We start from the raw sequence: 17,466 nt of genomic DNA, 5'->3' as shown, positions 1-17,466 counted from the left end.
CCTAAAAAAGTGGTTGTTTCCCCAGAGGATTCTATCACCATGCCACAGCTGGGTGGTCCTACACACAAGGGTGCCGTTTACACAGGACCTGAAGGGACACCAGGGAATATGTCAGCTGAGGGTAAAAAGCAGAAAACCCAGCCCAGGTGCCAAAGATACAACAGGGGAACTTTCTCTTAAACACAGTCTACTAACACCTGAAGAAGGAATAACAGATTTTGTAACCAGTATCAAAACACACGATCTATAAGTAACGACCAAGGGCTGCCAACGTCCTACAGAGACAGCGCCATGAGATGTGCTCCTGACGGAGACAGACAACAAAGCCCGTAGAATTCTCTTGTCCAAATGTGAGCTGAACCCGATCAGCTTTTATACCTAACTACCGGCTCAGGAAATGCAGACAGCAGCAGAGGACGCTAAATACACCATGGGAGCAACAGCAAAGTGCCGACGCCAGGCAACAACGAGGTGTCTTCAACGAATAAAATGCACGGAAGGGAGGGGAGCAGAGGGAGGGGGCCTAGCGGGCTGACGGGGGCCTAAGAGAACAAGCAGTGACCGTGGCTGACTCTTCCTTGGAACCTGATTTCAAGGAACAACTGAAAAAGAGAAGAACATTTATGAGCCAACTGAGGTTATCTGGACACTGACTCGAAATGTGACGATTAGTAAGGATTGTAAAGGATTTTTAGGTGTGACGGTATTGAAGCTATGTTTAAGAATACTTGTTCTTTGGAGATACAAATCGAGGTATGTATGGATACAAAGTTGTAATATCTGGAATGTGCTTTAAAATAACCCAGACAGGAGGGAGGAGGAGATGGGAGCACGTCTCAATGCAAGTCAGACTGTCTGTGAGGCTGGATACGGGGATTTGTTAAGACTATTCTTTCTACCTTTTCTATGTTTGAAATTTTTCATAATAAAAACATAAAAGCATTAGAGGTTTGGTAGCTACCAAACTGTAGAAACAACACAAACAATTCTTGACAGTGGTTGTTTTACTGTATGTATCACCCCACAAATGGTGGGCACTGTGCCTGTGGGTTTATGTCGTCCTACAGCCTGGACGTGTCTGCAATCCCCAGGAGGCCCGTGGGCCTGTGGGCACGGGCAGGTGGTGGGTGCCCCTCGGTGCAGCTTTCCTTTCCTGGCTCTCGAGAGGCTGGGAAGTCGGCAGCCCGAGTAACTCACTGTAAGAGGCTTCACAAGGTCACGTTATTTGAAGACCTCAGTAGCTGGTCCTCTGGCGCAGCGGAAGCACTGTCCCTGTGCCTTCTCTTAGGGTGAGGGTAAAAGTCCTTCCAGAATTGTTAGCCTGTACAATTTTAATATTCTCATAAATGTGCCCTTCGCTTATAAAAGAGATTTAAAAGCAAACAAAACATGAGGGGACTAATTATAATTGAGTAATTAAAGTTTACTTTGCTAATGGACTGTCAGGTTAAGTTTGATGGAGGAGAGTAATGATTATGTGAGTTTCAATTTTTCAATAAATTGCTTTTCTCATATAATTTCATTATCTGGCTCCTAATCTTTACAGGACTCTCAGTCTCAGGGTTTTGGAATACAGAGAACTCATATAGGAAAATACATTCCACAGTAATATTTCAAGTCTGGTGGCTAAAGTTTTTAATGATAAAAATACACTGGAAATGCTATCTTGTATTTTTAATATTCACAAACTTTTTATATTTTATACTAATATTGCTCCCTTTATTCTTACCAATCAAAATGACTCTCAACATTGTTAAAGCTTCAAAATTCTATGTCCCATCTACTTGCATGATTTATTAATCCACAAAAATGGAAAATGAGGTCAGAATATATGTATATGTCTATGCATACATACACATATACATATTTCTGCCAAAAGGATTAATGAATTTTTTTTGTTTTTGTTTTATTGACAAGTTTTATAGAATACTTGTATCTTCTACTTTAACAAACATTCATTAATCAGTTTTTTTGTATCATTAATATACAATCACATGAGCAACACTGTGGTTACTGGAATGCCCCCAATATCAAGTCCCCCCCCCACACCCCAGAGCAGTCACTGTCCATCAGCGTAGTGAGATGCTGTAGAGTCACTACTTGTCTTCCCTGTGCTGTACAGCCTCCCCCGTGTTCCACCCTATGTTACGTGTGCTAATCGTAGTGCCCCTTATTCCCCTTCTCCCTCCTTCCCACCCATGCTCCCCAGTCCCTTTCCCTTTGGTAACTGTTAGTCCACTTCATTATTCAGTTTTTAAGGAAAGTATTTTCCCATTGTTTATTCAGGTATCTCAAAAGCCCTCCAGAAATTCTAGGAATAGCAATATTATCAATAACAGAAATGTCGCTCAGTGTCCTTTATTGTTTTAAACTCTGAATTATAATAAAACAATTCAGTCCTCCATTCTTACTAGTCATATTTCAACACTTAAGAGGACTGTCTTGCTAGCAGGTATCAAAAGTCTTAGCAGATAGAGAACCTTTCCATTATCTCAGAAAGTTTTACTGGGCAGTGTTATTCTAGAATAAAACTAAAAATGGTTCCAGAGCAAATGAAAGGAATGTGATGTTTTATTTCTCCTATGTAATGCTAACATTTGTGATCATTTGTATCTTTAGAGGACCTCTATCTAGGTGTATGCACATGTGCACGCTCATGCACACACACACACACGCGCACACATCACTTGACCATTTACAGTATGCTCTTATTACAGTAACATACAAAAGAAACAATTACGGAAACTGCCTGGTTTGGTAATGTAACCAAGCCAAAAAGTGATTTCTAGTTGGACACATGCCTGGGGTACTTGGAAGAGGCAAATGTAAAGCCTCTTTGCAGCCATTTATGCACCTTCACCATGGCCACAACACTCCTACAGATCAGCTCCTGCTGAGGGTGTTTATCTAGGAATCACACAAACTGCTTTGGGAAGGAAAGTTATCAGTAGACATGACCGACACCTGGCTTTAAGCCCTGGCAACTTCAGAGCAGAATCTTCAAGTAAAGACAGTGAGTGACAGTAAAATTATTAAAGACCTACAAGGAGCAAAAACAAGACCCTCCCAGTGGACACCAGGCCTGCCCAGGACAGGGCTTCCTAAACTTCTGCAGGTGAGAAACAGAGACCCTGAAATGGGGAAGTCAACGGGAACGGTAAAGTAGCAGGTAAGGCATGACCACAGGGTGCATCAGTGGCCATGAGGGCAGATTCGAAGAAATAATGACCAAGCCTTAACCCCACATCCCTCTTGCTGCATCTCATTTCCTTCTTCACAACCAAGATTCCTGGCCCACCTCCCCGTCCGCCGTTTTCTTGTCTTCGCATTGTCTCCTCCCATGACCACACCTACAAAACCCCTAAGCCCCCAGGTTGCTAGTATCTTCTGAGATGCTTTTCAGCCCCCGGTCTTGAAGACTTCCTCCTGAACACCTTCTTTCCTTGGCTTCTGTCACTGTTGCTTGCTGTCACCTCTGATGCCTCTGTGACTCTGTCGTCTCAGCCTCCTTCATGGATTATCCTGAGACCCTCTCTAAAGTACTCGTTTAATCCTTCCACTATGTACTCTATGCCCAATTTCAAAACAGGCAGCACCGGTAACATCCAATTCTCCATCTCCTGTGTAGCCGCCGCAGCCCTAAATCCAATGTCCACCTGGGTGCGTCCACACTGACCCCCAAGGACACCTCAAATCCAAAGTACCTATTGCCCTCCAGACCTGTCCCTCCTCTGGTGCTCCTTTTTGGTTCAGCAGCATCACTGTTTTTCTAGTCTCCCTTGGCAGAAACCTGTAATCATTACTGACTTCTTTTCTTTCACGAATTGAGTCTCCATTCTGCGGCCCTGCCACTCGCTGTGTTCCCATGACAGCATTATAATAATATCCTAACAGGTCTCCCTGCCTGCAGCCCTGCAAACCCTGCTCACTTCCTTCCTGCACAGTAACTGCTGTTTCTGTACATTCTCCTCCATCAGGCTTTGAGCTCCTATGCTTGGAACCCCAGTGCAGGACCTGGAGCAGAGGGCACTGAATGACTGGCCTGCTGCCCTGGAGTTCAGGGAGAGAGGGCAATGGGGCAAGGCTGGGAGGAAAGGAGAATGGGATAGAAGGACATGGCACTGGAACTGGCATAAGGACCTTTGGTTAAGATCATTTTTACATACAGCCTTGAGCATATATATTGGATAAATATGATCAAATCTTCCCATTGTAGTATACTTTCAATATACATAATTTTATGTATCAATTAAAAAAAAGAATATGAGAAAAAACCCAGAGCTTCTAATATAGGGCTTTAGACAACATAAGGCTAAAGACTATTTGAACTTAAATAAGCAGGAATTAGGGAATAGTATCATTTCACCATTAAATATCCTAACAATTATATTCTATAAGACCTACACCCTTTCACTGATCATATATGCTATTATTATCTCAGTTTTTCATCACTTAGAAATGTATAAGGTCACTATTAACAGATTAAGTTGAAATGAATTTAGTTTTCCTCATAAAAATGAGAACTCTGAGTTATGTTTCTGTGTTAGGGAATATTGTTATAGGGTCTCATTTACCCTTCATACCCAATCATAAAATAACTCAAAGACATCATTTAATAGAAATTAAAAAGTAAATATATTATCCTATCAATTCACAAATTTTTATATCACATAGCCTGGTTCAGGAATTTTTCATACAATGGGGTTATCTGATTAACTGTTTTTTATACAATGTCTTTCAGTGAGTAACAACTAGCTTTATTCAACATTTTTTTATTCAATGTTATTCAGTGTGTCAGACACCGAGCCAAGTGATTTATGTTTAACTACTATTAGCCCCACTTATAACATGAGGAAATTGAAGTTTAGATAAAATAAGTATCTGGTCTAAGTGCACCGAGCTGCAAAGCCAGGCCCCCCCAAAGCCGGTGCTCTCAACGCTACCACACAGCTCCCTATAGTCCCAGGAGCAAATCTAGGAAGCCCAGTGGAGCCTTAATTTCGACAGAAAGAAGACGTTGCTCCTTCTGAGGACACACCATGTAGCTGCTGACTCTTCTTACCTCGCACTTTCCTTTGGAGTAAGAGTGACGTCTCCGTCAGACGCTATGTCGATCTCGCAGTGCTCGGGCTGAATGCCTATGCCGAAGAGCTGGATGTCCTGAGAGGTATCTGCACCCACCCTGGTATGGTCCTGGTTACAGGTTATTAAGGAAAGAAACAGCCTTCACTTGCATGTAACTCAACACACGTCTACCACGGTACATACGGATAAGCCAGCAGCATAAACATGGCAACGTTAAACAAATCAGACAAGAGGTGTGAGCTACCCAGAGCCCTGTACGGCAAAAGCTCTCCTTAACACACTAAATTAAAAAATGTTTAAACCTGCTGTGAAAAAAACCCCAATCAACAACAGTGTTATATATCAAAGTATAAGAAAACCAGGCCTGACAGTAGACTGCTTTGAGTTCCAGTTTTAACCTGACAACTTACTATTTATGTGACCACAGGCAAGCCATTTCCCTCTCTGAGCCCCAGTTTCTTTTTTTTTGCAAAAACTAGACAATACCATCAATTTGATCTACCTATCAGGATTCTCTTAAGGAATACCTGCGTTAACAGTGAAAGTGCTTTGAAAACAGTTATTTAAATTCAGGAACCACTAAAAGTAGTTTCACAGAAAGTTGTATTTGCATATATATAACTCTTAAAATGATAAAGAGAGTTACATTTCTAATACCAATATTACAGAGAGTGCTGAATCCTGTGGGTTTTACAATGTGCAGATTAGTGTGATTTTAAATCTCAAACCTCAGACATATGAGGACTGGGACTCCTAGTGACTCAGCCGCGGGTCATCCCTTTTGTTTCTTTTACCCTAAAATTCATTGACAGTATCAGTTTCCTATTCAACAGAGAAAGTGTAAGGCTTGGTCTTTTGAAATTAAAATTTCAAAAAGAATTCCTCACCCCTTGATCATTTCCTAAATGAACAGATCTAAGTCCATTAGTGGACTCTCAATAAGTCAGGGGCTATTTGTGTCATATTTATGTCTCTGGAAATAGTAGGATAAAAAGGAAGATAGAAAATTGAGGCTCCTTTCTTCAGTTCTAGCTTATTCTCCACTGCATTCTGCATATTCACTAGGCACATCAGAACCTTTTCAAGGAGGTAATACTTCTGCAGCTAGAGATTTAGGTGTGTGGACAGTGAATAGAAGCTGCCTGCAAGTCCGCAGGGCCCCAATCCTTGACAGTTATTTAAATAGTACTACATATATTTACATGCTACCATAACTCAGGAGTGTGTGTGTGTATGTATTAAAAACACCCTGACGGTCAGCTGAGTGCCCTGTCTGTTGGGGTGCTCCCTGTCAATACCGATCAGGTGTCCTGTTTCAAACAGATGTCTTATTTCTCACTTAACAAAATGAGCCAGCATTTCTAAAGGCGTGGTCTGAGAACCCTTGGGTCTCTGAGAGCCTGTCAAGCAGCTCATGAGGCTAAAAACACGTTAATGGAAACACTAAAAAGTTACTTGCTTTTGTTCACTCATTTTATCCCAAGTGCACAGTGAAGTTTCCCAGAGGCTGGCGGACTGTGGTGACGCTGAGGCTCTGCAGATTAATGGGCTGTACACTTGCACATGATGGACTTCTAAATGTTCCCAGTGCTCATATCTAATACGGTAAATACGGGTGGATGTAACACAGCTACACAGACGTTCTTTGCAGTCCCTGACAGCTTTTGAAGGGGTGCAGGGGGGTCCTGAAGCCAGGAAGTTTGAGAAGAGCTATAGTAAGCTGTGTGATGTGGTCAGTGGCATGGCCCAAGTGCTGAAACTCAAAGGCCACCTACCATGTCCACGCCTGAAGAGTGATTACGGGCCCAGATGTCATTTCCTGGGGCTGCAGGCATGGACATGGCAGGGCCCCAGCTGTCGATCTGCCATGAGAATCCGCCTTAGGCTTGCGCTGACCCTGAGGTATCTTCAGAATTACTCAGAGCTTCTCAGGGTCTTTGTGGCTGAACCCAGAGATTCTCAGAATCCTCGCTGCCACAGCCGGGGGTCGCCTCGACACCCCCAGGGGCCCGCCATGCCCCTCTGAGCCTGCACAGGAGATGAGACCTGACTGACCAGATCCGACAGCTCCGCACAATAAGGAAGAGCTGGTTTCCACTCTCAAAGGTTACGTGACTGTCCTATCAAACCTCTCACTGTTCAGGAAGGCTAAGCTGGATACAAAAAGCAAAATCATGGATATGGCTTCCTGATCCACATGGGAATCGTACATGAATGGGCCAGGATTGCAATAATTCATTTATGTACTCTCTCACCTTTAAATAATAAACCAGAAGTTCATTGAGAGCAGGGTCTGCATTCAGGTTGACTAAGTAGCACTTGTCATCCCCCACCTTGATGCCAGAGGTCTCCAGGGAGATGCCCATACTCTCCAGCTGTCGTTGTCTCTCCTGCACACCACAGACAAAACGGGGAGCTCGGTTTGCTGGTGATTCACCAGATGCAGCCATGGAAAGGTTCAGTCACTATTTCTGGGGCCAATGCCAATGAAATTACACATTCCATTCAGTTCAACCAAGTCTGCTGCGTGACATCTTGTGCCAGGTTGCAGGGGTACCAAGGGTGACCCAGACACCATCGTGCCCTTCAGGCACTTGCAGGCTAGCAGAGGGGGTGCAACCTCATAACTAGACCCAAAAGAAGAGCGCCCTGCTCCCCTGGAGAGGGACGTGCTGGGGAGTCTCAGAGGCGGGAGGTCGTGATGGACCGTTAGGAGACCAGGAAAGGCCTCAGGAAAAGACTACGTTTGGGAAGGTTCTGGAAGCCTAAGAATTCCAACAGGAAGAAATGGGGGAGCAGCAAGACAAGGGCAGGTTGCTCCAGGGAAGAGCAGCAAAGACTTGGGGTGCGCGGGGTGGTTTCAGGTGCCAAGAGCCCCTGGTAGAGGTGGACAGGGAGGGAGATGGGCCTGAAGAACAGGTGGGTTCTCTCCTGCCGAGGGCCTTGCATTCAAGAGACATTTCTGTGTTAGGTACTGACAGAGGGCAGGGGACACACAGCAAGTGACACAAAGTTCTTTTCAGAAAGACTTAGGTTCTAATGGAATGAGCAGACGAGTCAATGCGGACTTTCCAGTGGTGGTACACGCTTTGAGGAGATACGAAGCAAGGTAAGAGGGGCAGGATGTGAGGGTGTGTGTGTGTGCCAATGAAGTCCACAGGAAACCTATCTCAGAAGGCTGGCCTAGCCCCAGATGCTGCTCTCAAACCATCCGACTGCCGTGGCACAGCGTTTCCAAAGGGTCAGTGAGGCTGAAACGCTCATGAGATGCACAGTGTAGAGACGTGTGTGCGCACGTGCACACGCACATGCACACACACACACATCCCTGCTTTATATTCATCTCAAGTGATAGTATTATATTATGTAATACTTTCTGACAAGCCCAAAGAATCAAATATATTGAAAAGCTATGATGAGCTGCATGTTATAAATCTTATGCCAATCAGGTAGCTGTAGGCTTTGCCAGGTGACCCAAAATCAAAGACGGATTTTCTTCAGATGTGACAAGCCAGGAACATTGCAGACACTTCCTGTACCATGGCCGTTCAGATTCGGGGCTCTCCACACCCCTGGCAAATACCCACACCGAACTAACTGATCCACGACAATGCAGTCAGAGTCCTGAATCAACCTTTGCAGCCTCCTGGGTCAGCAGAAAACGGGTCCCAAAAGACTTACAAGGATGACAAACGGCCACAAAGAAAAGACAGCAAGTGAGAAGGAATCTCAGTATTTTAGGCCTCGCCTATCGAGATACCTGAGCAATTTCTTCTGTTTTCCTCAGCTTCTCTTCCCAAGTCACCGTTAGTTCTTTTATCAGCTTTTCAGACTCTTCGAGCTTCTCTTTCAGTTCAGGGGCCTTCATAGCCTTTAAAATGAAACCAGAGATGCCTTATTTTTCCCACTGTTATGGACAAGACAATCCCTCACCATCCTTCTTAGGCAGTTCTCACCAGGGTTGGAAGCAACTAAGTCACCCACTGTCAGGGTGGCTTTCAGACTTTAATTAATCATAGGAAATGTAAGAGTAAATGGCTCCTGCTCTTTAAAAGAGAAAAAAAAAAATACCATTCCCTGAATTTGATTGATACAAATCATTACAAAGTGATTTTATCCATGATACTTAGATTTTACATTTAAAGACCTGAAAGATGTTGAAGTTCATCTTCAAAACAGAAAAGTAGGAAAAAAAAGTTTACTTAAGCAGAATTCTTTTTCAGTAAGACACAGATCGACACACCTCACCAGTAAATGCATTCCAGTTACATTAACCTGCAGGAAAGGTGAAGGCCTTTTGTTTATTTTAAAATTTGAGTCTGAGCCATTTGAACTACTTCTCTTACTAATGGTAATAAACTTACCATATTTATTACTCACTTGGAAACAGGACATCTGGTGAAAAGGGCACTAATGTTCTCCTGAGTTGCTTGGTAAGAGTAACTAAGGAGTCTAAATACAGATACATGAGCTTCCAAAACTGGGGGCCTTTACCTGGCAGTGATATCCTTTGACACCTATAGCCAACACGAGCTTCTACAGAGCACAACCCTATGAACAAGAAAGACGGCAGAGCTCGGACAAGAAGCCGACGTGGAGCTCATCTGGCATCTGGCTGCGGGCACCCAAGGCTCATAGTGTGAGTAGAGCCTGGAGTGACATCTGCGGACAGGAGAACACATGGGAAAATCCTAGGTGACCCTGCTGTGGCTTCTTTCCTCTTGCCGTTGGCCAGGCATTGTTCTAGTCATTGGCCGAGATTATGTGACCACAGTGGAAACGAGGCTCAGAGACAAGAGGAAGGAAGCAGGACAAACACCTGTGATCAAATCCCAGCGCCTTACACGTCCTTTCTAGGATCACAACGCTCTTCAAAGTCTACCAGCATTTTGACTGTTCAAGGCTTCAGCTACCCCTCTTGGCATCAATAAAAAAATTCTGCCTGATGCCCTGAATGATGATGACGACAAAAAACAGCAACGTTTACGGAGCGCTGACAATGTGAAGGGAGTGCGCTCAGCGCTTCCCAGTATCAGTGTTGTGCTAGGAGTTAAGGATGAAAAAAATTTAATGAAACACGGCTTCCTGCACCTTAGGAACCCACAGCCTGGCAGAAGAGAAAGACAGGTAAACAAATAGTCGCAATGCACCCTCCCAATCACCAGTTAATGGAGTATTCACATTTCTGGCTTGACCCGTTTTTGTTCATTTGAATCTCTTGTTGATTACCTTTTGATTATAAACGGATAGATAAAAAGTATGTATTAAACACAGTGTCTGGTACACAATTGCTCAATAAATAATGGCTCTTTTCCTCCCATAGCTTAATATTCTCACAACTAAAGTGGGCTCAGAAGAGTGGTCTGAAGGAGTGTGAACTTAGAATCCTAAGATACACACCCAAATCCTGGCGTGTGGACATGTGTGACCTCAGCTAGGGCGCTTGGCCTCCATCTCAACCCAATTACCTATTTCAGACGAAACAATGCCTTGCCCAGTAACCTGCATAGAGCAACAGCTGTTTGGAAGAGGGTGTGATTATTAAAGTCTGGGTAAAGCAAAGGGAACATAGTAACAATGCAAAATTCTTGATTTTGTTTCCTGCCAGGAGTGGATATAAATGAAAGAAAAGAAAACTAAAAGGAGATTTCTGAATTATTCCTAATGTTTAATTATACTTGATCAAGCTGTCTTCCAAGACCTAATGAGATGATCTGTCACTAACTTCTCTGAGAACTGCGTGGCCGTGTGGGTTCAGCCGACAGTGTCAATGCAAACAACACATTTGGTGCTAGGATTTCACGCTGCAGGATATCTGTGCTCAGGGCCAAATGATTCACTGAAGCGAACCATCAGGCAGTGCCTGCAGCTTTCTCTTAACTTTCCACTTCCTCAGCTGCAACTTCCTAGGATAGAAGTCTTCCATTACTCATGTCCTCCCAACGCGCGGCATGGAGCAGACGCCATCCACACAGAGAGGCCCGACCGCACTGAGATGGCCCAGAAGTGCAGGCAGCCGCGCCCTCACCCCTCAGACCCCCAGGCCGGTCTCACCTCGGCCTGCGAGAGCTGCTCTCTCAGTTTCTCCACTTCCTCCCGCAGCTCCCGGATGACTTTCGCATTGGGGTCCTCGTTCACCACGGCGTGGTTCACGATCCTTTTGGCGCGGTCTGCGTACCGCAGGGTGGACAGGGTCTCTTCATAGTTGTCTGCTGCTGGGCTGATGGTGGCTATCATGGAGGTCTGGCTGTTGCCCCCTAAATTGTCCTGCAAAGTATTTCAGACAGCATCTCAGGAGGCTCTTCCCACACGTGTGTGAGGAGAGCAGTAAATGCGTTTGTGTGACATTCCCTGTGAAGAACGTGGGATGTGGAAAGGGGTTTGTATTTCAGAGACGATTTTATGACAGGATGGAATATGGTCTCCCTATACTCACAACAAGGAGTGATGCCTGTCAAACAGCATTATGATGGAAATAAAGGCAACAGACATGAGTTTTCATTCTGAATTCCTAGGAATCAGGACGACAGCATCGTCAGGAGGCTGTGTATTCGGTTCACTTTGCACACACCTTTTCAGCCTGTCACCTCTGAAGCGGCCGGTTTTTAGTTGGAAAAGAGACACTCGGACAATGACTTACCTTAAGAAGCCAGGTGAGGACTGAATCTCGGTAAGGCACAAATTTGCTTTTCCCCTTGCCAGCTGCCTGGTCAGCCAGCGACGATATAACCAACCCCAAGGTTGTAAGTGATCTGTCAAGAGAAAAATGAAAAATTAGTCTTATGGAATGTTTATTTTGTATTCCTAGAACAATACAATCAAGTCTATAATAATTTGTTATGAAGCTGAGCTAAAGAAAAACAGAAAGTAACCCCATTAATTTTGAAGAATGAATTATGCATCCCTGTAGGAATCTATTCTCTTCAGTCCCAGGACCTGTGAGGCACATACTTCAGAACCCGGAGATACACCCGTGAAAGACCTCTGGAGAACACTAGTTTACTGCAAGTATTACGTAAAAGGCCTGAACCGTTTACCCACGGGACCTAATGTGGCCTAATCTGGCCTCCGACTGTGTCTCCCAGAATGACCACGTAACTCACAGGTCACCCTTCCACTGCACCTTACACGGTAGGTCCTGCTCATCTGCTTAAACTGGTGAGCTTACTTCACTGCGGTGTTACTGCTGTTGTACAAAAACAAAGAACTAGTCCAAGCAGAGGACGGCAAATGTCTACTCTTTCAACACCTGTTTCGAAAAGCAGGGCTGGCGTCCTCTGAAAGCTGGCTGGTGTCTTGGAAGCTCCCCAGGCCAACTGAGTCAGAAGCAGTTAAAGGTATTGCCAGGTGATTCATATGCACATTAAATTTCAAGAAGCCCTGGTTGAACAATACTCAAAGTGACAGATTTATTTAGGTGCCTAGGCCTGCGACTCCCCAAATGGGGGCTGGGCCCAGGAGCACCAGCGTCACTTGGGACCCTGTCAGATATGCACATTGTCAGGCCTCAGCCCAGACCTGACGTATCGGATGTTCATGGTGGGACTCGGCCACCTGCACTTTAACAAGCCCTCCAGGAGATTCTGATGGAATCAGAGAGAGAGAAGCGGGCAGAGTCTGAGAACCACTCGTCTAGGCTGATGAGTTTTCCGGGGGTGGGGGGGGGTGGCGCTAGTGCCACACGTTCTCTGCACCTGGAGAAAACAGCATCACATGACCCACAGATTTGTGGTATGAAGGAGGAGGGGTTGATCACAGAACCCACAGATTTGTGGTATGGGGGGCACCACAGAACCTACAGATTTGTGGTATGGTGGGGGGAGGGGGTAGACCACAAAACCCACAGATCTGTGGTATTGGGGGGGCACACCCACAGATTCTTGGTATGGTAGGGGGCAGGAAGGATCTCCTGTGTCACAGTTAATTACCAAATGCTCTTCTAAAAGGAAATCAACTGGATCCTAAGTTTAGCAGTCAGAAAAGAGCAGCCTCAGATCCCCCAGGATTGCAAAGAAGGTCAAAGATATTGCGAAGAGAAAATGCTTTATGAATGGTTAAAAAATTAAATGTTACAAGTTATTTATAAAAATAAGGAAGGGTATAAATCAGCAAGAGACCAGAGGTTAGCTCTGAAAGAGTATTTAATTTTCTAATGTCAACAACAGATTTCCACTAAGTGAATTGACATTAAATGAGCACACTTCCCCCAAAACACAATTCGTCAAAGGTGAGTCACTCAAAAAGCCACTGAATTACAAAGCAAACTCAAGATGCAGAAAGTGAGCCAGAATTTTAATAACTAACAGCCATCACCCCAAAGTGACATAAATATGTACATCATGGTTGACAGACCTAAAAGCTAAACAAATCCACCCCAAGAGAAATGAAACCATATGTCCATACAAAAACTTATACACAAATTTTCATAGCTTTATTCACGACTGCGAAAATGTGGAAAGAACCGAGATGTCTTTCAAACGATGATGGAGGAACATAACTGGCGTGCGCTGACAACGGGATATCTTGCGGCCACGGGCGCGCAGTGAAGTTCCGATACATGCTACAACCCGGATGAACCCTCGAAGAAGCTAGACACAAAGGTCACTGTCGTGCACTGAACAGTATCCCCCCGAAAGTCACATCGACCAGAACCTTAGATGTGACCTCATTTGGAGATAGGGTCTTTGCAATGTAATTAGTCAAGATCATGCTGCGTTTGGCAGGGCTCTACTTCAATGACCGGCGTCCTTACAAGACGAAGTGCAGACATACAGGGGAGAATGCCACGCGAAAAGGGCGGCAGCGATCAGAGGGATGCAGCCGCCTGCTAATGAGAGCCAGCAGCCACCAGAAGGTAGGGAAGACACATGGGACAGATTTTTCCTAAGCCCCCAGGAAAGAACAAACCCTGCTGGCGCCTTGATTTTGGACTCTAGGCCTCCAGAACTGACAGAAAAATTAATTTCTGTTGGTTTAAGCCACCCAGTTGTGGTAGTCTGTTATGATAACACTAGGAAACTAATACAGCCACATACTGTTTGATTCCATGTATATGAAGTATCTGGAATAGGCAATCTATAGAGACGGAGGTGGTGACTAGGGCTGGGGGTGGGGATAAGCAGGGAGTAACTTGGACACAAGATTTCTTTTCCAGTTAGATGGTGGTGCTGGTTACACAACTCTGTGAATATACTAACACGACTGAACTGCACACTTGAAAATGGTGAAGTATAAAGTATGTGAGTTATTTCTAGATGTAACTGTTTAAAAAAAATTTGAGTTCAATCCCTCCTCCCAAAGAGGAAAATGGCATGTGATATATATGAAATAGAGGGAAATTGGAGTTCAATGTAAGACGAAAACACATTTCTGCCTTAATACAGAATATAAGGCATTTTTCACATTTTCAACTACTGAAATAAAATTCATTTGGAAACAGTTCTTTGAACTATCCCCAATCTTTAATGCCCAACGGCAGCAAAAAGTACTTGCATTCACATAGTGCATTATAATCCATGACTCAAAGGTCAATATTAGCAACTTTAAGGTTTGGAGGGGCCCTTCATATGAAAACATGCTGTGGGGTTGTCACGGATGTTTCATCATTGAGACAAGACAGTACGTTCTCTCGGGGCAACTGCTTGCAGTTGCTGAGTTGACGGTGTAGGGAGTAAAAGGGGAGGGTGTGACAGCGTCGGCGGCATCCACGCCACCACGTGCTCTTTGCAAGTCCGGTGTACGTACGCAGGTGATGTGGCAGAGGGTGGGACTGGACAGAAATGGGTCTGAGACCCCAGTTTCTGTGTGTACGTTGCTCTACCACTCACTCAGTTAAAGAAGTTTATCGTTAGTAGAAGCCACACCTTTTTACCTAATATAGTGTGCACACATTCAAAACCAGAATTCTTTCTGAACTTACCATGTTCAACCCCTTGGAACAAAAAGAACTGCAGGGTCAGTGGGACTCAGTGATGAGTCAAAGAAAACCACCCTGGGACAAGGGGTTCCCACCAGCCCCCCACCTAGGCTCCACCACAAGCAAGGACCCCGAGGCTTCCAGAATCCTCAAAACTGTTTGAAAGTTCCATGTGTGAAGGCTGAACAACAGATATATTTTAAATGGGAACTGTATTCCCAAGGAACTTAAAAATATAAGAAAATCACTAATTATGGATGTTGCTACGATTCTCTTCTCATCCTGGGGACAAATGGGCAGCTCACGGGCATCCAGAAGAGAGTGGTGTTATTTACCAATGTTAGGGGGCTGGAAAAGTTGGCCCAGAAATCTTTCTAGTTCTTCCAATGCACCAGTCCTTCCTTGAGCTTCCTGGAAGTGGAGACGGTCCTTAACAGAGCTGCTGGTCTTTGAGTCTCTTACTGCAAGTTCCCGGGCCCAGGAGAGAAGCAGGGGGCAGGGATTGAGTGGAGCGGACGGGACAGGCAGGCTAGGCGGTAACATTTATAAGCACACAGCCATATTTTAAGATAGAAATGTAAAAAAATCTACCTATCTGTGACAATAGAGAATTAGGGACAAAAAAGTAAATAAAGCTTGGGAGGATGAGAAACCAAAGTTGCTCCAATAAATACAATGAGTGAGAAAAAAAGTCACAATTACAGCTTTTTTTTTTCCTTTGCTTTCTTTTGCACCTTTCTCCAACCTGCATAGTTTCCTTGAAACCTTAAGCACCAGATTCCTTCCTTAGTAGTAGATAGGACAGGATGTGAGTCATCTATACTCACATCTAGGATGGATTATAAGTACATTACTTAACCTGTTTTTCCAGTCATCTTTGTCTGAGATTCTAAATGCAGTACTTTTACACCTTATTACTTAGCTATATACATAATTTTGTATCGCATACTACTTAGGCTGTGGTCACCTTGAGGGCAGAGACCACCATATGTCACACAATCCCTGTGTGCCTGGCTTACAGAAAGCCAACGTTTGCCAAGTATAACCAAGTCTAGGACACACTGAAGAACAGGACATGGACTGCTTTCTAAACAGGACTAATTCAACTGAGCTAGAGAAAACCTTTTGTCAAGTTTTCATAAATCTCTACAAACTTTTGCAATTGTATTTATTGAAAAAAAATCCATGTATCAAATGGGGTACATCGGGGGGACTTGATAATATGGGTGACGTAGTGACCACAACGCTGCTCATGGGAAACCTTCACAAGAGTGCATGTCAGTGACACCGTAATAAAAAAAACTCTGCAGACCCATCACCACATAACCAGTCATAGCTAGTGGTTATTGTATGAGCTTTTTCTTACTAAACAGACTTAAAAAAAAGTACATTTTAAGCAAAAAAAAAAAATCCATGTATCAGATGACCTGCACAGTTCCGATCCGTGCTGTTCAGGGGCCCCTGTATCACCATATTATCAAGACCCCACCACGTACCCCATTTGATATGTGGACTGTTAACCACAGTCACTGAAATGGAAACGAGGCGGGGAATGACACTCGGTAGGTGAACAGCACGCTTACTGCCAGGCCACCGCTGAGACTGGAACGGGACCACTTGCCCCGACACCCCGAGGGTGACCAGAGAGCGTGTTCCACGACCTGCAGGCGTCAGAGGAGCTGATGCAGCCAGACCCCAGGCGTGGGGACAGCCTTCCTCCCCTACCCCCTGGACAGGTAGGGCAGTCGACTAACCTTTCAGATGTCAGCCCCTGTGAAGACAGTCCACAGACAACCTGACCTCCCAAGCCCGGGAACAGTCCCGGTGGTGCGGCCACACGGCACCCCAGCTCTCCGAGCGAGGGAACGATGCGTGCTGTGAAGCTCTGAAGAGCTTAGGGAGAGATGAAGCTCCTGAATCCAAGCCCATTAAGCAGACACCAATGTCCGGGACGTCCCTGACAAGTCTGCTGAAGAGGATTATTCATGTTCTAGCAAAAGAAGCCGACTAGGAGGCTGAGGAGGAGCTTAGGAAACAAGTTAGAGTTCTTTAATTTTAGCACTCGGCTGGGCACTGATTTTAAGGCTTAAAAAGTCATTTGTGGAACTATGGGGCAGCAGTTCTAATTTACTATTTACATTACTTCATTCGTACACACTGAAGCAGAGCTCCCCCTGTGCCAGGCGCTGCAGCTCTGCAGACCTTACCAACAGCACCCAGTCCTTACGGCGGCCCCGATCCTGGTTGTCTCCTTGGCCTCACGTGACAGCTGAAGAAGAAGCTGAAGCAGTTTCTGTAACTAAGAAACTCCAGTGTCTCCTCTGGGCAGCCGTCCCAGAACCTTCCAGCTATGCTGTCGCCCATGTCCCCACTGAGTCCTCTGTGTATGTCCCTATGGCCCTCAGTGTGGTGCTCCCAGCTCCCAAGGTCTTCCTGCCCCACTGGGCCGGGAGCTTCCTGGGGCC

The 17,466-nt window shown here is 45.0% G+C and overlaps 1 protein-coding gene across 7 annotated transcripts in view; it reads right to left on the bottom strand.

The window, feature by feature from the left end:
• Window positions 1-17,466, bottom strand: part of KIF13A (kinesin family member 13A) — a 172,868-nt gene that overhangs the window by 43,806 nt on the left and 111,596 nt on the right. For all 7 annotated transcript variants that reach the window (XR_012126288.1, XM_073224702.1, XM_073224704.1 and 4 more), the window contains exons 10-15: window positions 11,726-11,837; window positions 11,140-11,352; window positions 8,846-8,956; window positions 7,341-7,475; window positions 5,063-5,193; window positions 2-88 (exon numbers count right to left, since the gene is read on the bottom strand). Coding sequence is in view for 6 of the 7 variants with exons in the window: in XM_073224702.1 (XP_073080803.1) it covers window positions 2-88; window positions 5,063-5,193; window positions 7,341-7,475; window positions 8,846-8,956; window positions 11,140-11,352; window positions 11,726-11,837 (789 nt within the window). In the remaining variant the exon portion in view is untranslated. The remainder of the gene's footprint in view (window position 1; window positions 89-5,062; window positions 5,194-7,340; window positions 7,476-8,845; window positions 8,957-11,139; window positions 11,353-11,725; window positions 11,838-17,466) is intronic.

The sequence above is a fragment of the Manis javanica genome, chromosome 16, assembly GCF_040802235.1.
Source record: "Manis javanica isolate MJ-LG chromosome 16, MJ_LKY, whole genome shotgun sequence".
Lineage (NCBI taxonomy): Eukaryota > Metazoa > Chordata > Mammalia > Pholidota > Manidae > Manis > Manis javanica.
Note: the sequence above shows the minus strand (reverse complement) of the source record. Positions and strands in the feature narration are given on the sequence as shown.